Below are 24,412 nucleotides of genomic sequence, written 5' to 3'. Positions count from 1 at the left end.
AATATGGTGAACATGCCAAATAACATGCAAAAAAAAAAATGGTCAAAAACATTTTGAAATTAAATCTTTTTGACCAAAAAATGAATTTGGTAAATTGAAATATAAATACAGTGTGAAGAACAAATGTGTTGGATACTGACAGTGATGTACGTAAAAATTATATAAACACCTTTGTTTTCATTTAATTTTCATTAATGATGCAAATTTTTAGCAATGGGTAGCAATTATAGGATGCAGGTCCACAATTCCTTCAAAACAGAAGCACAGGCTATTTTTGATGGTTGGTTTAAAACAAAAAACTCACATTTACATGTTAATCTATTCACTTAAAAAAATAGAGCGAAACAAACAACATAACAAATTCAAACAGAATTTTTACTTTTTATGTGTATTTACAATTTCTTACTTCTTATTTAAATAAGAAATGAAATTTTATTAATATATTCAAGAATTATTGACAGGTTTAACCTGGTTTGATGTATGTTACATTCATGAAAAGAAAGAAATAAAAGCATGATCATTTATTTATTCTGGAAATAGTATTTCACATCAGTGCTGCTGACAAATAACATCAAAATACAAGGCTGGCTCTCCACTCACTGGATCCAGATCTTAATCCATCCTTAAAGTTCTGGTCTCTGACAAAATTTATCGTCAGTGGAAACCTATATCCGTGTATCCAAATTGTCATGTCATTAATGCGTGACAAAGGCTTTTCTATTTATTTAACTGTTTTAACTACTGCTTAGATAATTCTACGCCATCCTCACAAAATAAATTTAGACTTTCTTTGTAGTCCTGTTAATGTTTATGGTGTTTTTGTTTCTTGTGTTTTTTGTGTTTCCCTGGTGTTTGCTGTTCAAAGCTAGTGCTGTCCACACTCTTTCTCTTCTCCTGAACTCCACTAAAAATAAACAGAAGCAGAGGTAACTAGAGGATCAGAGAGGCGATACCGCCTCCGAATATTGTACCACCAGCTGGAGCAAGTGCATTCGTATAGACCCCCACATACACAAAAGAAGGGACACAGCCACCAGTCTTATGCTTGACAAGCTGTAAAAATGCAATCAACAAGAATTTTCAAAATATGCAAAAAAATAAATATAACTTAAAATGGTACAATCAAAGTTAAGTTCATCGTAAGGTAGGTCAAAGGTCAATTTCAAGGTCACAGTAAATTGCCAGTATATGACTTCATATTCAACTTTAATGGTAACTATGGACCTATCTCTGCCAGGTTTGGAGTTAAAAGAGAAAGAAATTTGCAAAGTTCAGTTCATAGTGAAAAGTAGGTCAAAGGTCAATTTCAAGGTCACATTTAGATTGCCAGTATATGACTTTCCATGCAAGTTCAATAGAAACTATGGACCTATCTCTGCCAGTTTTGGAGATAAAAGGGAACCAAAATTTGCAAAATTCAATTCATGATAAAAAGTAGGTCAAAGGTCAATTTCAAGGTCACACTTAGATTGCCAGTATATGACTTTCCATGCAAGTTCAATAGAAACTATGGACCTATCTCTGACTTCCTATTCAAGTTCAATAGTAACTATGGACCTATCTCTGCCAGTTTTGTAGATAAAAGGGAAAAAAAATATGCAAAGTTCAGTTCATGGTGAAAAGTAGGTCAAAGGTCAATTTCAAGGTCACATTTAGATTGCCAGTATATGACTTCCTATTCAACTTCAATAGTAACTATGGACCTATCTCTGCCAGTTTTGGAGATATAAGGGACTATATGTTTTAATTTTGGAGTTACCATAATGTGCCATAAATTTCCTACAGAAAAAATTAATTAAAATAAAGAAAAGGTCATTTTGGTCAAAATTCTTGAAATAAGAGGTGCTCTGAAGTTCCAGATGTTCAAATTTGATGAAATAATGTCATTTTTGACCACAAGTTGTCTGCTTTGCCAAGCCTTATGTTTTATTTTTCCAGAGTTCAAAATTTATTATCCATTACCGTACTGCACATTTTGCTTTTACCACCAATATGTACTTTTTGATACAGCGTAGCTCGAAAACCGTATGGAATACAAAAAAACGGAGACCACTACCAGTGTTGGGCTTTACATGCTCTACAAAATGCAAAAAAGAATGGGTCTCTAGCATTAACGGTCCCCGAATTAGAGACAGTTTTCAGTTTCGGTATCTTATGGCCGCTACTCCCGTTAAAATGCACCGATTGACCCCAAATTCACGGAGATGAAAGATGACCTGAAGGGTATCATTTTCCAATAATATTATTGGTTAAGTCTGTGTGGTGTCTGAATAACAGCGCAAATAATTTTTTTTTCGTAAAAAAATTCATTTTTTTGAAAAATTTGGCCTGTTTGACCTTGAAATAAAGGTCAAAGGTCAAATCCAAGGGCATATTTGAAATCTACACATATGACTTTTGGAAAGCCGTCTGTAGAAATTTTTCCCATAATTCCTTCCGTAGGGTAGATAATTAGCATTTAATTTTGCCATTTTTGGACAAGGGTGCATTGCAATGAATGCCACACCTAGACCCCAATACCGACAAAGCCCAAATTTTACGTGGAACGAGTTGAGATTATAGGTGACCTAAATCCAAGAGATGGGTATGGGGGCCCTTACCGTCTAGGAGGAGAAGCGGTAACGGTAACATGGCGGCGGAGCCGCAGGAGCCGGCGGAACGGACCGGACGGGACTAAAACCATGTGTACCGCCAGCGCTAACGCTGGTGGTACAATTACATTATTACTAAGATACGTGCCTGGGAACCTGCAACTCCTGCCAGAAGCCACAATTAAGACAATGGAATCGCAGGAACATTCAAAATTTGTTATAAAGATGAAAAATTCAAATAGATTTGGATGCCCTACACCTAAACAGAAATAAAGGGTCAACAAATGGACATGTTTGTAAAGACCTAACAATTTTAAGTTTCCCACCTCTTTACACTGAGAAGTCCCTTTGTTCCTTTCGTAAGGGCATTTTCCCAGTCTCCTTCACTGCCTTTAATTGTATACTGGCTCAAATCTGCATCTTTTAGTAACTCAAGATCCTTTTTCTGCTTCTTTGCGACCTCTGCTGCAGCTTCACCCTGTAAAATAGAGGGATTATTTTAATCTTAAATATGCAGAAATAGTAAAATATTATCATAAAAGGTGGGCGGGTAAGTTTCAGTAATAGATTATTAATTTACAGTATTAGTGCATTAGTTGTGTAGCTCATCACTGAAATACCTGATATGTCAGTTTTCTTTTCAGAGTTTGTTTCAATTTACCACTGCTTTGGTTTCTAATAAAACAAGTTATATTATTCTCATTCTTACCAATTCCTGATCTAGAGAATTCTTCACTGGTTCCATGATAACCTCTTTTCTTGCAACCATATCTTTTTCCACTGCCTCTTCAGCAATCTGGTTGAATTGCTGCAATCAGATTTTTTTTAACCCAGGTAGCCTTTGATGCATGATTTATTTTACATGCATTAATATTTCATTACACATATCGTCATACAGATAACACTATATAATCTAATAAACTAAAACAAAATTCTTACATTAATCATATTTACAGGGCATTTCTACACTTTCTTCTTCATATTCATTGTTGCCCTTTTTACTAAAATATATATATATATATATATATATATATATATATATATATATATATATATATATATATATATATATATATATATATATATATATATTTTTTTTTTAAGACAAATATTGCCCCATAGATCAGTCCATTTTACCTATGTCTACTCACCTGCACCATTTTCCGTATGACTCTGTTGAACAAGCCCAGTAACTGACTGGACGGCACCTCCATGTCCTTCTCCACATCTTCCACACTCTTGTGCTGGAGACCCATGGACACCAAGATAGCCTGCAAATACAGGGGGATGTAGCAGGAGTTAGTAGAGGTACAGTCTAAAAGCAATCAAATGTTCTGACCATCAAACTTTTAACCTGTTAAGTGTAAGGCAGATCTCTGTTAACTACAGTTATATTGAACAATGGACTGTAGTCAGAAAATCAAGCCTTGATTTATTTCTTGGCTTCAGGTTCTACTCACAGCTTGTACTGCACTGATGTGAACCCCTGTCTTGTTTAGGAAGTGCAGCCTGGCTATAGATGGCAGTAAATCCATGATGAGATGATAGTCTACCATGTTCTGGGAATACAGCTCTAGCCTCTTCAGGTCATATTTAGTGAAGTAGTTGTCCAACTCTTCTGCACTGATTACTTAAAATAGGAAATTTTTTAATGTCAAAACAACATGAAATAAATACTGATTTTCATTATATATACCGAGAAGCATTTCAATGCCTTCTTTCACATAAAAATACATAGCTATTCCACAAATTAAGCACAAGGTCACCCTTTAAAAAAAAGGTGGATATAATCATTGCTCCCCTTTTCCCCATCATCAGTCCCAATCCTGACTAATACCTACCTGATTCCTTTTCTTTGCATTGTTTCTGTTGAAGAATACTTAAGGAGAGAGATGGGTGGAAAGTGCGGAACTGGTACGATAACAAAGACAAAAATCTTCTGCGGAAATCTGAAATAAAATCATTATAACAAAATAAATATTCCTTTACTGATATAGATAGGACCCAATCTTTGATGAAAGAAATTGTTAAATATACCTCAGTTAATGATACACACTGATGGCAAAGATAGAACTAGAGGATCAGAGAGGCGATACCGCCTCCAAATATTGCACCACCAGCTGGAGCAAACGCATTCGTATAGACCCCCACATACACAAAATAAGGGACACAGCCACCAGTTTTGTGCTTGACAAGCTGTAAAAATGCAATCAACAAGAATTTTTTAACTATTGCAAAAAATATATATGGTACAATCAAATTTAAGTTCTTCGTAAGGTAGGTCAAGGGTCAATTTCAAGGTCACAGAAAATTGCCAGTATATGACTTCCTATTCAAGTTCAAGAGTAACTATGGACCTATCTCTGTCAAGTTTGAAGTTAAAAGAGAAAGAAATTAGCAGAGTTCAGTTCATGATAAAAAGTAGGTCAAAGGTCAATTTCAAGGTCACACTTAGATTGCCAGTATAGGACTTCCTATTCAACTTCAATAGTAACTATGGACCTATCTCAGCCAGTTTTGGAGATAAAAGGGAAGCAAAATTTGCAAAATTCAGTTCATGGTGAAAAGTAGGTCAAAGGTCAATTTCAAGGTCACATTTAGATTGCCAGTATATGACTTTCTATTCAAGTTCAATAGTAACTATGGACCTATCTCTGCCAGTTTTGGAGATAAAAGGGAAGCAAAATTTGCAAAGTTCAGTTTATGGTGAAAAGTAGGACAAAGGTCAATTTTAATGTCACATTTATAATGCCAGTTTATGACTTCCTATTCAAGTTCAATAGTAACTACGGACCTATCTCAGCCAGTTTTGGAGACAAAAAGAAAGCAAAATTTGCAAAATTCAGTTCATGGTGTAAAGTAGGTCAAAGGTCAATTTTAAGGTCACATTTAGATTGCCAGTATATGACTTCCTTTTCAAGTTCAATAGTAACTATAGACCTATCTCAGCCAGTTTTGGAGATAAAAGGGAAGCAAAATTTGCAAAATTCAGTTCATGGTGTAAAGTAGGTCAAAGGTCAATTTTAAGGTCACATTTAGATTGCCAGTATATGACTTCCTTTTCAAGTTCAATAGTAACTATGGACCTATGTCTGCCAGCTTTGGAGATAAAAGGGCAGAAAAGTTTGCAAAGTTCAGTTCATGGTGAAAAGTAGGTCAAAGGTCAATTTCAAGGTCACATTTAGATTGCCAGTATATGACTTCCTATTCAACTTCAATAGTAACTATGGACCTATCTCAGCCAGTTTTGGAGATAAAAGGGAAGCAAAATTTGCAAAATTCAGTTCATGGTGTAAAGTAGGTCAAAGGTCAATTTTAAGGTCACATTTAGATTGCCAGTATATGACTTCCTTTTCAAGTTCAATAGTAACTATGGACCTATCTCTGCCAGTTTTGGAGATAAAAGGGCAGAAAAGTTTGCAAAGTTCAGTTCATGGTGAAAAGTAGGTCAAGGGTCAATTTCAAGGTCACATTTAGATTGCCAGTATATGACTTCCTATTCAAGTTCAATAGTAACTACGGACCTATCTCAGCCAGTTTTGGAGATAAAAGGAAAGCAAAATTTGCAAAATTCAGTTCATGGTGAAAAGTAGGTCAAAGGTCAATTTTAAGGTCACATTTAGATTGCCAGTATATGACTTCCTATTCAAGTTCAATAGTAACTATGGACCTATCTCTGCCAGTTTTGGAGATAAAAGGGAAGCAAATTTTGCAAAGTTCAGTTTATGGTGAAAAGTAGGTCAAAGGTCAATTTTAAGGTCACATTTAGATTGCCAGTATATGACTTTCTATTCAATTCAATAGTAACTACGGACTTATCTCAGCCAGTTTTGGAGATAAAAGGAAAGCAAAATTTGCAAAATTCAGTTCATGGTGAAAAGTAGGTCAAAGGTCAATTTTAATGTCACATATAGATTCCCAGTATATGACTTCCTATTCAAGTTCAATAGTAACTACAGACCTATCTCTGCCAGTTTTGGAGATAAAAGGAAAGCAAAATTTGCAAAATTCAGTTCATGGTGTAAAGTAGGTCAAAGGTCAATTTTAAGGTCACATTTACATTGCCAGTATATGACTTCCTATTCAAGTTCAATAGTAACTATGGACCTATCTCTGCCAGTTTTGGAGATAAAAGGGAAGAAAAATTTGCAAAGTTCAGTTCATGGTGAAAAGTAGGTCAAAGGTCAATTTCAAGGTCATAGTAAGATTGCCAGTATATGACTTCCTATTCAACTTCAATAGTAACTATGGACCTATCTCTGCCAGTTTTGGAGATATAAGGGACTAGATGTTATAATTTTGGAGTTACCATAATGTGCCTTAAATTTCGTACAGAAAAAATTAATTAAAATAAAGAAAATGTCATTTTGGTCAAAATTCTTGAAATAGGAGGTGCTCTGAAGTTTCAGAAGTTCAAATTTGATGAAATAATGTCATTTTTGAACACAAGTTGTCTGCTTTGCCAAGCCTTATGTTTTATTTTTCCAGAGTTCAAAATTTATTATCCATTACCGTACTGCACATTTTGCTTTTACCACCAATATGTACTTTTTGATACAGCGTAACTCGAAAACCGTATGGAATACAAAAAAACCGAGACCACCTCCAGTGTTGGGCTTTACATGCTCTACAAAATGAAAAAAAGAATGGGTCTCTAGCATTAACGGTTCCCAAATTAGAGACAGTTTTCAGTTTCGGTATCTTATGGCCGCTACTCCCGTGAAAATGCACCGATTGACCCCAAATTCATGGAGATGAAAGATGACCTGAAGTGTAACACTTTCCAATAATATTATTGGTTAAGTCTGTGTGGTGGCTGAATAACAGGGCAAAAAAATTTTTTTTCGTAAAAAATTTCATTTTTTTGAAATTTTGGCCCATTTGACCTTGAAGTAGAGGTCAAAGGTCAAATCCAAGGGTATATTTGAAATCTACACATATGACTTTTGGAAAGCCGTCTATAGAAATTTTTCCCATAACTCCTTCCGTAGGGTAGATAATTAGCATTTAATTTTGCCATTTTTAGACAAGGGTGCATTGCAATGAGTGCCACACCCAGACCCCAATACCGACAAAGCCCAAATTTTACGTGGAACGAGTTGAGATTATAGGTGACCTAAATCCATGAGATGGGTACGGGGGCCCTTACCGTCTAGGAGGAGAAGCGGTAACGGTAGCCGTCCGGCGGAGCCGGCGGAGCCAACGGAGCCGGCGGAACGATCTGGACGGGACCGAAACCATGTGTACCGCCAGCGCTAACGCTGGTGGTACAATTAATCAGGCTTCAGTGAAAAGGCTTTAGAAACATCTTTTAAACATCTATTAAAATATGCTTGACAACAAGAAAGGAAGTCTTTTAAGAGTTTAAAGATATTTTAAAATATCCTGTAATTGATTACTGAGAGTTAAACCAACCTTTCCAGAATGCCATCAACCAGGACTCCTCTTCCTGTTCTGTCTTCTCTCCTTCATTTAAAACCTTCAACATAATACACGAGTGCTCCCCTGTTAAATCATTCTGGAAGAGGAAGGGAAAAAAATTAATTTTGATAAACCAATTAAATCCCACATAGTAATATTTTGTGAAGAGAAATAATCAGTAACAGACACATCAAATATACTGCTAGACAAATTCATCTAATTTTATTTTTTCTGAGAACACAGATGCATGAAGAATCACAGTCAAAAAAATAAAGTGAGATGAGAAAGATGACAGCCAAACAGTATCACTTACTGGTGTTTGCCTAAGGTAAACAGGGATAAAACCAGAACGCTTCCAGAACCTGAAAATATACAGGAATGTATCTTCATCATCTTTTTCTCACTGCTTTCCTAGGATTTTTTTCAACAATACTGTTTCCCTCAACACCGCTTGCCCCTAAATGGTGTAAACTTTACTAAACCTTAGTACAATAAGCTTATAAACTTTTAAAATTATTCACTGTATTTGTACTAACTTACTTCAGGAGTCCTGCAGTCAACCCATACGACACTCCAAGATAGTCCAACTTTTCTGCAGGTCTCTCACTGAGCTTTAGTAACAATGGTGGGAGGTTCTTTCGGGGTGCAATCCTCTCCTCAAGAAGACCCACAGCCTATTGGGGCAAAAGGGACAGGTCTTTTAATATCATCATCATGTGTATGAAAATTATAAATTTAGAGATTTGTATGACTCAATCACTGACTAAATATTAAGAAAACACTTACGTCTTTGCTAACAGTAGGAACAGCTTCTTCCACAACAGCATCTTCCACTAAGCTGGGTATCTTGCCTTCATAATAATGTTGCAGAATTTCCAAGGCACGTGTCCCATATCCCATCTAGAACAAAACATCATATATTTTTACTCCGTGTATAAATATAAAAAAATAAACTAACAGCCATATCTTAATTGCATTCTTACAAACATGTGCTATATCATATTTGATTGCCAAACATTTCATTGACAACTTCACAGAATCTATACAAAGTTTGAACAGTGAAGACTTGAGTCTCACCCCCTGATAATCTGGATGGGTGGCTATCCTCACCACTCTGCCTCCTGACAGCTGGGGGAAGTCATGATCTTGAAACTGAAATGATGATACACATAATAATAGTACAGTTAAAATCAAATGGAGGTTGTGAGCCACTTTCACTGATGGAGGAAGAATCAAATTTTTTTATAGAAATGCTCATACATATTTGTTGTGGAACAGCCATTAAAAATTCAAAAACATTCAAAACCTGTCAACAGTGATAGACAGATGGTCTGTAGAATGATTGTCCTTTAATAATAAAATTCCCTAAACCATGGATCTTTTTACATTCACCGTTTATGCAGCAAGTTTATGCAGCAACTTTCACTACTTGCCTGCTGAGAGATAGTCCATGGAATAAGATCCCCTGATGCTCTCTTGCCTCTGGAGAGACTGTTCATTATGTTAGATTTAGAGATCTCACCTTCCAGGCACACCTGAATCAATAACACTTAGATGAAACTTAGCAAAGTCATTGCACATAAATAAAGACAAAATACAATTCCACACTCAATATCAACCTTTTGTCCAAAAAGCAATTTGCTTTCCTTAAGAAATATTTTTATTGGACAAATCACTATTCAGACAATAATAAACAGATTTACTGTAAAAAGAAAAATTTATTTACAATGAACCTCATATAAAACCTTCTAACTTTTTCTCCAGGTCCCATCAAATACAAAATTCTCTAACACTCTAACCTGTAGGACACAGAGCACTTCAGGCAGTGTGTTCTGTGTGGGGTCTACTGGTCCCAGGAGAACAAAGATGTGGTGTGCTGGAGCATCTGACAACATCTGAAGGTCATTGGGAGTATTCTGATGATAAAAATAAAAACGGGATAAACAACTGTATTTCATCAGTAATTGAACCAGATAAAATACTGTTTTAGCATTTAGTGATATTTTCAATACAATCTGACAGTAAACCCACTTAACAGTGGGCATTTCTTACAGAATCTTACAGAACATACCATGATAGCAATGCTCCATTAAAATTATTACCTATAAAATATATATATATCTTTCATCAAACTTTACAAGTAATGCCGTATTGTGTACCTTGTAGTGAGAAGCAACATACAGCCCCATGATTCTCTGTAAGAAAGCCTCAGAGGCTTTGTGATAGGAAAACAAAGTGTCCCTGTTCACATAGTACAAATCACAATTCTCAGGGACAGGGCACCCAGACGAGATCCTCTGAACATTGGAAGCATCCAGACAGAGAACTTCATTCAACCACTGCTCTACAGCATCCCCATCTCCATAGCGTATAGACTCCGTCAGCGATATCTCATGCAGTATGCGACCTACAAATGACAAATATTTCATTTAAAAAAAGCATAATATGTTTGAAACTTAAGAAAAGAATAAAATAATCTAAGGTTGTGTATACAGGATATTTATACCTCTTCACATGCTTCAAAACTGGAAATATCTTTTCCACTCAATGTGTTCAATATGACAGAAATCAGACGTAAGACACTTATGGTTTCTAATGTTCACTGATTGTGTACATATATGGATGTTTTGATTATTTGAAAACTATTACTGTAAACAGGTGAACTACCTGTGGCAGAAGCCAGCCCGCCAGGTGCCCCTTTCTGTTGATCCGTTGCCTGCTTCCCAAATGTCACATTTTGTTGCCTTAATTGCTGCAATAGCTTCAGGGACAAAGACCTTCCAGTGCCTTCATAACTTTTCAAAAGAAAATTTCAATGGTTACGTCATACTTTATCTTATCACGCATATCAGAATTATACATATTTCAAATCAAAGGGTGTGTTCACAATTAACTAGGGAGTTCAAAGCAACTCTGCAGGGACTCTCGCTGAATGAAATCAGATTAACAGATTTTAAGACATGCCTCCTCCTGGCACTGAGTAGAATAAAGTAAAGCTGGTGATTATATGGGTATGTTGGAAAGAAGAGGGGGCATTTTACCTAGTACAATAGTTTCAATGCACTTTCTATTTTCTGAGTAAAGAAATGAGTTCTTTGATGCATTGAAACATTAGAAATTATCCTTACCCATTTACTGTTGAAGCCATGAAGACAAGATATGGACCAAGAAGATTTTTCACCAGAGGTAATGGAATGGCTGCTGCCTCATCTATACAGACCAGTTCTGCTTGACCCAGCTTGTGTGCATCTCCAGGGTGAATATACTGAAAACAAGAGGATACCTTTCAACTACAACTGAGTTGATTTACACATGCTGTTTAGACATCTAGTCGAGCTTGTTACAAGCTATATTGCTGGCAAACAGAAGTATTAAAAATGTTGATGTTGTTAAAATAAAGTTGGTCATCGAAGTAAAGCTCTATTAGTGAGTTGTGGTCACCAACCTGTATGGTCTGCCTGTGCTCTCTGAAAATGTTCACTCTAACTATAGCATTGTTGAACTCTGGATTGGTGGACTGCACCAACTCATAGTCTAGATGCTCCTATATATACAAACAGAAACATATTTTTCACAAGTTAATCAAACAGATTTCAATGCACTAAAAATAAAAATAATTTTTGAACTATTAAAATTGCAATACAAAATCTTTATTTTTAATATGTTACATTTGAAATGTGTCTACACAGAAGGTTATTGGTAGACTAGCTTAATTCAGCAAAGTGAAAAGAAGACAATTTACATTCATTGATTACCTGATATTCTAAACTGTCAAATCCTTTAAATACAAACTCAAATACTGTTTTCAAGTTCTCTGGTGAGGGGGAGGTGACAAAAATATTGGAGTACCTTAATAATATGATAAAAATTATTTCCATCTAATATCTATCTAATTTAAATCTGAAATTGAAATGGATATAAATTTTTTAAAAATGTAAGAAAAATAGGAAAGAATACATCTTTAGAAAGCATAACACATTTATTAATAACTGCCAAATTGTAAACTAACTGCCAAATTGTATATACTAATAATATATTTTTAAACCAGTATTTTACAATTCTTACATATACTTTTAGCCTAATATTGAAATCCATAGTTTGAAAATCAACTCTGAAAAAATGGTACGTACCCAAAGCCCACTGCAGCAGCAATGGCTAGGCCCAGTGCGGCAGACTTCCCTCGACCACGAGCAGCTGTAAGTGACACTGTGCTGCGCAGAGTCTTCTCAGATATTGCTTCAACAAATTTGAGCACTGCTTTTGCCTAAGGAAAAAAAAGAGGATACAAAAACAAATTTTATTAATATCCATGTGGATAATTCAACCCATAGTCAAATATGCTAAATTTAAGTTAGAATTATTTATTAAAATAAAGTCCTGCATTTTATGGGATGGTGACATTTTTTTTTCAATACTAAAACCAAATAAAACTGTAATTTCACATTATTTGATGATTTTCCCACACACACGTTAGTGTGCATGTGTTCAAAGATGGCAAAAAATCTGATTATCGACATAAAGCCATAATTAGGCCAAGAGTAAAAACTTTTCACTGTTCAAATTGCGATACAAAATTGTGTAACTCCTTATGCGGGTTTTGATAACAGTTATTGTTCAATTTGCCCTACTTTTCAATATAAAACCAATATTAAAGTTCTGCCTGTGCACTTATTTAATTGTGGCCCAATCCAACTTTTTGCCTCCATCAAATTAAAATGTGAACAGCAAGAAAGCTGTCATGTGTGGCTGCAATCATCAAATATGTGGGACCTTTTGTTATCCATAGTATCAAAAAAAAAAAAAAAAAAAAAAAAAAAAAAAAAAAAAAAAAAAAAAAAAAACCATACAGATATAAATATTAAGTTGTAAAAAACCAGTGGATTATCCTGCCTTCAATACACAAGTCAGACAATTTAAGTGCATCAGTGGCACATCTAAATGAGTTGTAACATAGAAAACTTGCCATAGTTATTTGATAGGTGAGGACAATACACAATACACCTATCTCTCTGCGGTCCCCTGAACATGAATGTACAGACCCAGTTAGTTATCCAGGCACTACATCCAGTCAGGCACATAACAAGATCAAGTATCAAAAACTATTAAAAAACCCTTTTTATGATCTACACAACGGACAAGATGTCACCTGTGGCACATAGCTGTAGGTCAGAAAATGTCACCCAGGAAGACTTCTGGTGATTCACTTAGAGAAATGTCTTTCACAACTTAAACAAGTTATTCAAAGTGGTATTCATAGTTCAACCAGGGAATTAACCTTTAGGCTTCATTAAGGACTTTGCAGACAATCAACAGTATTCAGAATGTGACTAGGCATAAGAGTATTATTGACTATAGCTGTGAATCTGTACACTGAGCAGTAACACAGTGTAAGCCAGCTAAGGCATGCATCTTATCTGAGAACACACAGAGCCCAGGGTTCCTGTGGTATGTATGCCAGCAGTTATGCAATACTACATCAGAGAAGATACCTGTCCTTACAGAATGAGCTGACGGAGATAGTGCATTGAACACACATTAAACTGGGACATGATAAGAGTACTATATAAACCCACATGGAACTTTAAATCCTCAACATGAGCTCATTAAATAACTTTAAATACATGTACAATTAGAGAAACCTGCAGTAAGTAGTTATGCTAAAATCTGGCAACATGTAAAACGTTCTTATTGTGGCAGTATGACGGAAGTATTCCTCATATGTATTGAAAATAGCACATGTAACATAACATTTGTGTTTTGATTGGAATTTTTCCAGAATTTTTTATGTAAAAAACTGCACCACCATGGAGGTAAAATGTGGAAATGAAATATGCGTTCAAGAATCAACATTTGTTGACATATCTTAAATTTCACATGGGGAATTGCGTGAGCTCAAATTCTTCAAATCAGGACTCTGCTATCTTCCTCCAGTTGTCAAGCAAAGGAGAGGCAGCACTTGTTTTAGACAATTCAAGAGGTTTTGTTTCAAAACCACTTTTTCCAAAGAGGAGATCTGGACCAGAGTCGCATGTACTGAAGAACGGCTGCTACACTCATAATGACGGTGGCAGTAATGAAAATGATGAGATTGATGGTGATGATGGAGAAAGAGTCTCTCCAAACACACCAACAGAACATTTGTTCAGTGACATCCACAGTGCCTCTATAAGTTTCGTAAGGGGAATTCACCACCTCAGTATCCGATCTTCAAGAAAATGGAGCAATAACTGGTTGTCCCAACCTTTGCATGAAGCAGCTTACTATGGCCATCAGCATGTGGTGGATCTCTTCATTGATGCTGGTATAAATCTCAATGGATATGATAAAGGACATAACACTGCCTTGTCCTTAGCAGCTAAACGTGGGCACATTCACATAGTACAGAGACTTGTACAGGCAGGATGTGACGTGAATGCAGTCAATAATGGAGGAAATACGGTGTTACACCTCATGGCTTCCACTGGCGATGACGACATCACTGAACTGCTGCTCAAAGCAGGAGCTGATGCTAACATCTTCAACTCACAAAATCACACGCCAATCTATCTGGCTCTGACTCACAGAAATCTAGCAGTGTTGAACAAGCTTATAGCAGGTGGAGCTAATGTGCACCATCAGGCTCTCTCTGGGCAGACATACCTCCATCTTGCTGCTCTAGATGGATTTCCACAGGCAGTTCTCCAACTGCTGAAGAATGGAGCAGAATTTAATGTTCAGGACTGTAATGGCAACACGCCCCTCATACTGGCCACCAAAGCTAGGTGTCTGAAATCTATGCAGTACCTCCTGCAGTTTGGCTGTAACCCTAATCTGCAGAATGGTCTTGGTAAGAATGCTTTTCATTACGCCATTTTAGCTGCCCCCCATGCAGATGAAAGAGCACTAATAATGCTGCTCTTGGCCGGGGCACAGATTGACAAACATGACAGAGAGATGCTATCCACTGCCATCTTGGGTTCACAGACAGCCTCTTTGCTGGATGACCTGTTGCTTAGTGTGCCTTCTCTACAGCAGATATGTAGACTGGCAATAAGAACTAAGTTAAAGATTCCTATATTGCCAAAGGTAGCTATGTTACCTCTGCCTAAAGTTCTAAAATACTATGTGATTTTGAATGATCTTGGTGGCCTTACCAGATAACAGCAAAATACGCATTCTTAACTACATGCTGAAGTACTTATCATTAATACCTTCTGATGGGCTGTGCTTTTAATATTTTGTTTATTAAAGTATGTTATTGATGATCTATTTGAATAGGCTTCAAAATCAAAATGAATTGCATTACAGTAACAGTTTTTACTGTTATAAAAGAGTTATAACTTCAGAATCAAAAGAAATTACTTAACAACAACATCAATATTTCTTTTTTGTACTTTAAATCTTAAGTATAAAACAATTAACACTTGTATTTAACACTGCTTCTTTTACGGTGTATGGTTTTTGGACACAATGATTTCATACAAAATCATTTTAATCGTCATAAGCTTTCTCTTGATAATAAAAAATTGTGCAATAAAAAAATTAAATATTTGCTTCAAGAAAAACATTTAGAATCTTGTGTTCTTTCATTATTCCGAATATATTTTCACAAATGATATCAACAGTAAAAAAAATTAAAATAAATAAATAAATAAATAAATAAATAAATAAATAAATAAATAAATAAATAAATAAATAAATAAATAAATAACTGACCTGATCCAGAGTTTTGCAGCTGTCCACTAGCACCCCCACTGGTTGAGTGTCTTGTAGAGACTCCTTCAGTTCCTTTAGTTCCTGCTCTGACGGAGGCAGGGGGTCATCCTTTTTAAAACAAAAAGTGAAGTATACTACAATTTTTTCATAAAGACATCAATAGTAATTTTTAGCAAAAAAAAATCCCTTTCAAAATATATGAATATATTCCAATAATCCTGTACAGAAAGCAACCGTGAAAATTACAAATACAACACCTTAATAATACATAAAACTGCTTCTGATCTATTTCTGCAGTTGAAATCTGATTTTGCTACCAGAGTACATGTTTGATATGAAGAACAACAGGATACTTTGTGTCAACTGACTCAATTACTTACTGAAGTTTTAGGTGGCACAGGCTGAATTTGCAGCGTATGTGAAGATACTGGGAGCACATTGAGCTGGTCATCAATTACCATACATCTTTTACAGGATGCCAAAGACAGCAAGAACCTGAAATAATGAGTTATGTTACAATTATAATTTCATATCTGAAGTGCAGGCAAGTTGTATAAATATGTATGAAAGTAATAAATCTTTTTACTTAGCTTGGATGGGGTATGTCCCATAACACAAAATATTTTCACATTAATATTTTTGTTTAAAAGCAAACTAGACAGACTGATTAAATTCATTTCAATATTAAGACCATGACCAAGAATAAGTAGTCATCTTCAACAGACCTTTAATAACATAAAATTATTTCTAAACTGCTCTCATATTATTTAAAGGATGTCTTGCTGTAGTACACGAGTTATAATTCACTTTTAAATGGTTATTGCATGCAATATAAATTCACCTTTCATTGAACCTTCCAACCACATCCTGATGAGACTCTGTCCTGAACCTAGCATGGACATCCTGCAATAATACAACATAAAAAATGTGATTAGTTTTAGTCAGTTTTATTTGTATTGAAGAGTTTTAAATCTGACATAAATGACCAATCAGCTACAATTTTTAAAACCTTACTAATCAACAAGCTTTAAAATAATTTAGAAAATGGATTATGTTGTGTCCGACATAGATACATGTATCTTTTTAACTCATATGATGTAATGTGATGTAGTCCAATAGTTTTTGAGTAATGCTGCGGTCTCTGTGTATAACGCCGAAGTAAAGAAATTAACTATGCAATTAAAAGTAATTAGGTTTGACGTACATCGCACAATAGTGCAGCATTGGATCCATGTAAGATAACAAATTAGTATTTAAGCAATGGGAATTGAACAGAGGGGAGACATAGAGGAGGACAGCGAGAGGAGGCATCAAAGGAGGAGATTGGAAGTGACGGAGTACGGCGCAGACGAGTTAAGAGTTGGAGACTTCACTTAGAATATGTAGCTACCGAGCGACAATGAATAAATCTTTAAGTGGTCATTATGTGGACTTGGGTTTTCTTTGCGCGACCTTACGTAAATCTGACACGAACCGTGGAATCTTTGGATTGCATTATCCACTAAGTTAGATGAAAAACATGTCTTATTCTGAGCCCACGCTTTAAATTAAGCATTCAAAATTATGTAAGTTTAGGACATTCATTCCATATGTATATGAAAAGGTTCATTACATTATGTGTTACAGACTCCAGTGGTAAATGCTACTATTTGATGTCACCTACCATAGTCATGGTATACAGCTGTTATTTGATGTCACCTACCACAGTCATGGTATACAGCTGTTATTTGATGTCACCTACCATAGTCATGGTATACAGCTGTTATTTGATGTCACCTACCATAGTCATGGTATACAGCTGTTATTTGATGTCACCTACCATAGTCATGGTATACAGCTGTTATTTGATGTCACCTACCATAGTCATGGTATACAGCTGTTATTTGATGTCACCTACCATAGTCATGGTATACAGCTGTTATTTAATGTCACCCACCATAGTCATGGTATACAGCTGTTATTTAATGTCACCTACCATAGTCATGGTATACAGCTGTTATTTGATGTCACCTACCATAGTTATGGTAAACAGCTGTTATTTGATGTCACCTACCATAGTCATGGTATACAGCTGCCTGAGGGATGTCATTGTCCTGAGGAGCAGAACTACCAGACCTCCTCCCTCCACTGTCTCCACAGTCCTGGCTAGGAGGTTAGGAGTCAAAGCCTCAAAGTCCTGCATATATAGATCATACTATTAAGAAATATAAATTGCTTCAAATAAATGCATTTAATTTTTATTATTATCATTATTATTATTTTTTTTGGAGGGGGGGAACAGAAAAAAAATCATGTAAATAATCTTTTGTAAGTACCCATAGCAGTGACTAATTTCCAAATTCAATTAATAAATAACTTCATAAACAATACAAAACAATAATAATCATCAATCTTCCTATCTATCTTCCTTAAATAATTTTCATTTAAACAGGTTATTACAAAACTTTGAAAACTTTACACTGGACACTAGAATCATTATATAACATTATTTAAACAGTATTACTAAATAAATTACCTGTAACACACACATCCCAAATGTATTCCCAAGAATCTTGTGTGTCTCAGAATAATAAGTATATCTTATATTTGTTGCTGCCACAAAGAGCTCAAATGGGTCATCCTCTTTCACATCCAGCTTACCACTTTTGATCTTCTTCTGCAACTGACGCATTCTTTTCTTCCTATGGCTACAATACAAATGAAATTTTTTATGTATTTTATACTATATTTCTGTTTTCCCCCATTTAACCAATCAAAAACAAAAACTTTCATTCTAAATATAAATTTTTAAAAATAAATAAATAAAAATCTATTGTACATTTGAAATGAAAAAAATAAATATTTATTTGGCAATGCACTCTGACCACATGGAATAAATGATGAGTTTTGCATTAAAAATTTTTCAGGTTCTAATGTTGGTGTGACTAGGTGATTGTTTAGTACAAGTATGTTGAAATGGCATTATGTGATGGATAACCATTACAACAATTTAAATGTCTTACCTACTGAATCCCAGCTCCTTTTTGTAGCACCATAACACAGATGGTCTGGCCTTGATGGCTGCTTTGGACAACATGTGGTGCAGAATAACAACCTACATGTACACATGCAGTGTTAATTTAAGAGTACACACACACACACACACACACACACACACACACACACACACACACACACACACACACACACACACTCCTACAAATATATGCACTCATGCATACATACCTAAAATATACATGCATATATAATGATAAACAGTTGCAGATTACTTCTTTTACTTTCTCACAATACTTGAAATTATCATTCAGTGATTATATTTGAGCTTGCCAAATACAAATGCTGAGATAGCGAGACCTAACTCTGTCCCACTTTTCTTCAATTTTCAGATTCATCAGAAGTGTTTTTTTTTTTAACAATAAAGAGATATCCCTGATGCGATTGTTCATTTTATTTTAATCTTACCAAATAATAAGCAATAAACAAGGCAGCAAAGCTGTCAAATGTACAGACAAAAAACAGAAAATAAAGATGCAAAATAGGTCATTTTGTCAATTTTGATGCAATAATAAATAATGCTTATAATAGCACTGTCAGTCAACACTGAATTTTAATCATGCACAACAGGTAAAATGGTCAATAACATGAGCGGACCCAGAGATATTTTCTGACAGTATTCCAAAGTATCTATTTTGATCCATCCTCCATTTTGATGGTCTTCCAACAGAAGAAAAAATAGATACCAGGCAATATAAACTTAATAACCTGACTTTCTTCCAGAAGTCCCAGAAGATGGTCTCAATCTACCCTTTCAATAAGATTACAGTTTCAGGACCATGAGAGTTCAAATTCACATTATGAAAGTCTCAATATTTGAAAAATGATGACAGTGCATAAAATAATATTACATAAGTAACATAATGTTTAAAGACATAAAAAACAATACAACTGCTTATGTGGAAAAACAGAAATGTCAGAGTCTCAGGCGGATGAGAGTTTAAAGTCACAAATGCAAGTGTTTGAGAAAAAATTATAAAGGAAAACAACAAAACTAGAAAAGCACTCCGAGAGTGCAGACCTCTGCCAAGGTAGCAATTGTTGATTATTATTGATTTTTGTCCTCTTTGGCCCACTTCTGACAGTTCCTGAAAATATCAGCAAAATCGGTCCATAACTTTTTGAGTTATGTTGATGACAAACAGGGGTGAAAATATAACCTCCTTGGCAGAGGTAAATATAATTCCAATGAAGCTGCTATTCAAACTTTTAATCTTTCAGTTTGATATATATATATATATATATATATATATATATATATATATATATATATATATATATATATATATATATATATAAAACTTATTTGCAATATTAAACAAAATTTACCTGCATAATTATCACTGCTTCCTTATTATTAATCTAGCAGAGAGCTTAACCTATGGGAGTTTACAGGGAAATATCAACAAGTGTGCTTTATGTAGCCTATCAATTAGGCAAATTACTTTATAACTGAAATTAGCGAAGTGATACCCAAGGGAAATTTATAGACTGACCCTCTCAAAGGTCTTTCAGGCCCATAAGTCACAACTTAAGAAGAGCACAAAACAATAATGCACAAAATAGGAGACTACCACTTCTGATGCAATAATACATTATGTTTAACTGCACAGTCAACATCAAATTTTAATTTTGCACAACAGGTAACACCGATGAGAGTAAAAGCATAAGGCTTCAGGCCCATCAGAGTTCAAGTTTATACTTAGAAAGTGCCAGAATGAGAAAAATGAAATTTCACACAAAATTGCATTAAATTCAATAATAAATGATAACCCAATTGACCTGGCTTTCTAATTTGAACTGCATGCCAATTCTAAAAATCATACTCTTAAGTTAAATATAATAATAAATAACACAGTTTTCTTTTCATAATGTTTGCAGTAGCAGTGCAAAAAGATTATTGTCAATTTTGATGTAACATTACATAATAAATTATAGAATAATTATCACCAATTTTTGATTATTGACTATAAATAGCATGAACATGTAGAAAATTTGATTACCATCCAGCTTCATGTCCATGGGAGCTCCGAGTCCCACAATGAATATGCCAAAAAGATAATGAATATTTCACTAAAATGAATAACTTCCAGAAAAAGAAGCCCATTAGACTGCTTTTCCAACTTGCGCTGCATTTTAGTCCTGTGTTTCTTTTTTGAAAGTTTGACAATCATAACGAACACGGTTTTCCCATCATGGTCATCATGGCAGATGTGGATGATTGAATCTGACAAACTGCAATGATATGAGTTTATTTCCGTTTTGGACACTTGATTACACAATACATGATAACAAGTTTACCATCATTTTTACATAATCAACTAACAATGTTGTAAAGATGCAGGAAATATCAAACACACACTTTTACGTATCTTATTAGTTCAATAATGAGACTGTTAACATGCCTAAGAATTGAATCTGAGGAAATTTGAAAAAACAGTACAACTTCTAAAATAATGGCCCGATAACACTGATTTTCGAACTCAACCTGCATTTTTGTAAGATTGACCACTCCTGTGAGTATAATGACAATTGGCTAAGCTGTTTTTCTTATATTGTGTTATTAATGTTGCATATATGTTGAAAAAAGTGAAAAAACAGCATAAAAAAATTAAAAGAAAATGTAAAATAAAACATAACAAAAAATACCAATAAAGCTGCTATTCAAACTTTTAATCTAGCTGTACAATTACTAACATGATATGAATAACCCTATTGAGTTTGAGAATAATAAGGCACTGTTATTCATCTTTAGCATTAATGTAAGCGTTACACAAATTTTTTTTTGTAAACTTATTTTCCATATTAAATAACATTTACCTGCATAATAATCATCGATTCCTAATTATGTGACACAGTTAAGAAAGCTAAACCGATGGGACTTTACAATGAAATCTCAATGTGTGTTTATGCAATCTCATTTAATACCCACTTGAAAATTAATTAAGCAAATTATTTTATAACCCTGAAATAACTTGAAAATCAATTAAGCAAATTATTTTATAACCCTGAATTAACTGCCTACTATCCATATACATTTATTGCACCAAATAGCACTGTACTGCATTGCTTTCAAAACAGAAAACAATTACGATGGTTTTCCAACACAAGCTGCACTTCACTCTTTTCAGTAAGGTTGATTATCATAAGTAACATGGTTTTCCCTTAATCGCTATCCTGGCAGCAGTGTCCAAAATAGGGTTTTCTTTAACTTTCATGCAATATAACATAATACTTAACAGCATAATGACCATCAAATTTTTTATAAAAAAATAAAAGTATCATGGATATTCAGAAAATGTGATATGGAAAGGTCTCCAAGGACATGGAAGTTAGGGTCACACTTTCAAAATGCCAAAATGTTAACAAGAGATAACTGTACTGAAATGATTTTCTTTCCATTTTCAACACCTTTTTTTACATAAAACCATCATCAATTAACTGTCATTTTTAAATGATCAACTAGGAAAATTGTTGACATAGGAAAAATATCAATAGAACAATTTATAATGTCCAATTAGCTCCATTTGGAGATTCTAAACATAGTGAATGATTGAATCTGACGAACTGCAATGATGAGTTCCTTTCCATTTTTGATACTTTATTACACAATGCAGGATAATAGGTTTACCGTCATTTTTATATAATCAACTAACAATATTGTTAAGAAGCAGAAAATGTTAAAACAACACTTTAACATATCCAATTAGTACCGTTATGAGACTGTTAACATGCTTAAGAATTAAATCTGAAGAAAAACCACTTATATACAAAAAGGCTAATAACTTCATCAAAACTTAACTGATCAAGCTTATTTTCAAACTTGATCTGTATACTGGTCAGATTGATCACTCCTGTGAGTTGCAAGACAAAAGGCTGATTGGTTTTCCTTAAAATGCGTTATCAGTGTTGCATGTATGCTGAATAAAGGGAAAAAAACAGCATTACTTTTGTAAAATAGTCCAATCATGCCAATTTTCAAACTTGACCTGCGTATAATAAATATTCACCAGTTCTGTAAATTTCAATCCAAGGAAAGGAAAAACATTTTTACACTTATCATGTTATCGGTGTTATAAAAGTGCTGAAAAAATTGAAAAAAAAAAAAAAAACAGGATAACTTCCATAAAAATTGCCCGATCTTGCTGATTTTCAAACTTGACCTGCGTATTATGAATATTCATTAGTTCTGTAAGTTTCAAGCCAAATGAAAAAACAGTTTTCCACTTATTGTGTTATCAGTGCTGCATATATGCTGAAAAAAGTGAAAAAACAGCATAAATTCCCTAACAATAATCGAATCATGCTGATTTTCGAACTTGACTTGGGTATTATGAATATTTATCAGTTCTACAAGTTTCAAGCCAAAAGGTAAATTGGTTTTCCACTTATGGTGTTATCGGTGCTGCATATATGCTGAAAAATAGTGAAAAAACAGCATAAATTCCCTAAAAATGACCCAATCATGCTGATTTTCGAACTTGACCTGTGTATTATGAATATTAATCAGTTTTGTAAGTTTCAAGCCAAAAGGTAGGATGGTTTTCCACTTATCGTGTTATCGGGGTTGCATATATGCTGAAAAAAGTGAAAAAACAGCATAAATTCCCTAAAAATGACCCGATCATGCTGATTTTCGAACTTGACCTGCATATTATGAATATTCATCAGTTCTGTAACTTTCAAGCCAAAAGGTTAAATGGTTTTTCACTTATCGTGTTATCGGTGCTGCATATATGCTGAAAAAAGTGAAAAAACAGCATAAATTCCCTAAAAGTGACCCGATCATGCTGATTTTCGAACTTGACCTGCGTATTATGAATATTCATCAGTTTTGTAAGTTTCAAGTCAAAAGGTAAAATGGTTTTCCACTTATCGTGTTATCAGTGCTGCATATATGCTGAAAAAAGTGAAAAAACAGCATAAATTCCCTAAAAGTGACCCGATCATGCTGATTTTCGAACTTGACCTGCGTATTATGAATATTCATCAGTTCTGTAAGTTTCATACCAAAAGAAAAAACAGTTTTCCATTTATCGTGTTATCGGTAAAAGTGCACGGCGACGGCGACGGCGACGGCGACGACAGACGCAGATGATGGCTATATGTACAGACACATCTGTGTCTGTACATAAAAAACAATTTCACAAACATGAACAATGCACTTAATGCTTACTTGGTCTCTCCCATGGTCTCCAACTATGACAAACAAACTGCGATGTCGTTCTGCTACTCCATTTTCTATCATAATCCGAATGCGATTATCAATTTTCTTTCTAACCATCTTGTCTTGGATTCTAAAAATAATACAAAGAAATAAACTGAGAGAGAGAGCAAATGAAGCAGAATGCCTTACACTTCTATTTGCAAAAGTGCTACAGTAACTGCAACACAGTCGTGTTGCACGTACACTTGTTCCGGAATGCTATATTATATTCATAATAACGTACATCTTTGGTGTCATGGCCTTCAAACTTAATCTTACCTTATAATACTACTGTTGAAACACGAAACTTGTTATAAAGATGGGCCCCGTCTGGTTCTTCAACAAGAAAATACTGGACCCCCAAACATGTGTCCTTTTTGTTTGCGCATATACAAGTGCGCATGGGATTTCCCTTCCGTTCGCTTGATATCGAGGCCAATGTAAA

The 24,412-nt window shown here is 34.6% G+C and overlaps 2 protein-coding genes across 3 annotated transcripts; one reads left to right on the top strand and one right to left on the bottom strand.

Moving 5' to 3' along the window:
- Positions 1-506: 506 nt before the first annotated feature.
- On the bottom strand, positions 507-24,399 carry LOC112041956 (RNA cytidine acetyltransferase-like). Of its 2 annotated transcripts, XM_087002192.1 has the most exons (27): positions 24,247-24,399; positions 23,938-24,058; positions 18,710-18,801; positions 18,223-18,394; positions 17,761-17,883; positions 16,549-16,610; positions 16,088-16,202; positions 15,708-15,815; positions 12,143-12,276; positions 11,768-11,861; positions 11,458-11,556; positions 11,141-11,277; positions 10,680-10,807; positions 10,172-10,419; positions 9,812-9,928; positions 9,446-9,547; positions 9,090-9,164; positions 8,799-8,912; positions 8,553-8,686; positions 8,326-8,374; positions 8,007-8,109; positions 4,433-4,540; positions 4,052-4,221; positions 3,743-3,862; positions 3,301-3,399; positions 2,918-3,069; positions 507-904 (listed from the first exon to the last, which is right to left on the bottom strand). In XM_087002192.1, exons 2-27 carry the CDS (start codon positions 24,043-24,045, stop codon positions 802-804), a joined length of 3,066 nt encoding a protein of 1,021 aa, XP_086858318.1. In that variant the 5' UTR covers positions 24,046-24,058; positions 24,247-24,399; the 3' UTR covers positions 507-801. The 2 variants fall into 2 exon arrangements, with proteins under 2 accessions (XP_086858318.1, XP_086858319.1); XM_087002193.1 differs by lacking the exons at positions 17,761-17,883; positions 18,223-18,394; positions 18,710-18,801; positions 23,938-24,058; positions 24,247-24,399 and adding an exon at positions 17,371-17,432.
- Positions 12,886-15,558, top strand: LOC106151761 (uncharacterized). The gene has a single exon (XM_013525166.2). The coding sequence runs from the start codon at positions 13,836-13,838 to the stop codon at positions 15,150-15,152; it is 1,317 nt and encodes a 438-aa protein (XP_013380620.2). The 5' UTR covers positions 12,886-13,835; the 3' UTR covers positions 15,153-15,558.
- Positions 24,400-24,412: the final 13 nt, after the last annotated feature.

This window comes from Lingula anatina, chromosome 1 (genome assembly GCF_051362555.1).
Source record: "Lingula anatina isolate TDL-2025a chromosome 1, LinAna3.0, whole genome shotgun sequence".
Classification (NCBI taxonomy): domain Eukaryota; kingdom Metazoa; phylum Brachiopoda; class Lingulata; order Lingulida; family Lingulidae; genus Lingula; species Lingula anatina.
Note: the sequence above shows the minus strand (reverse complement) of the source record. Positions and strands in the feature narration are given on the sequence as shown.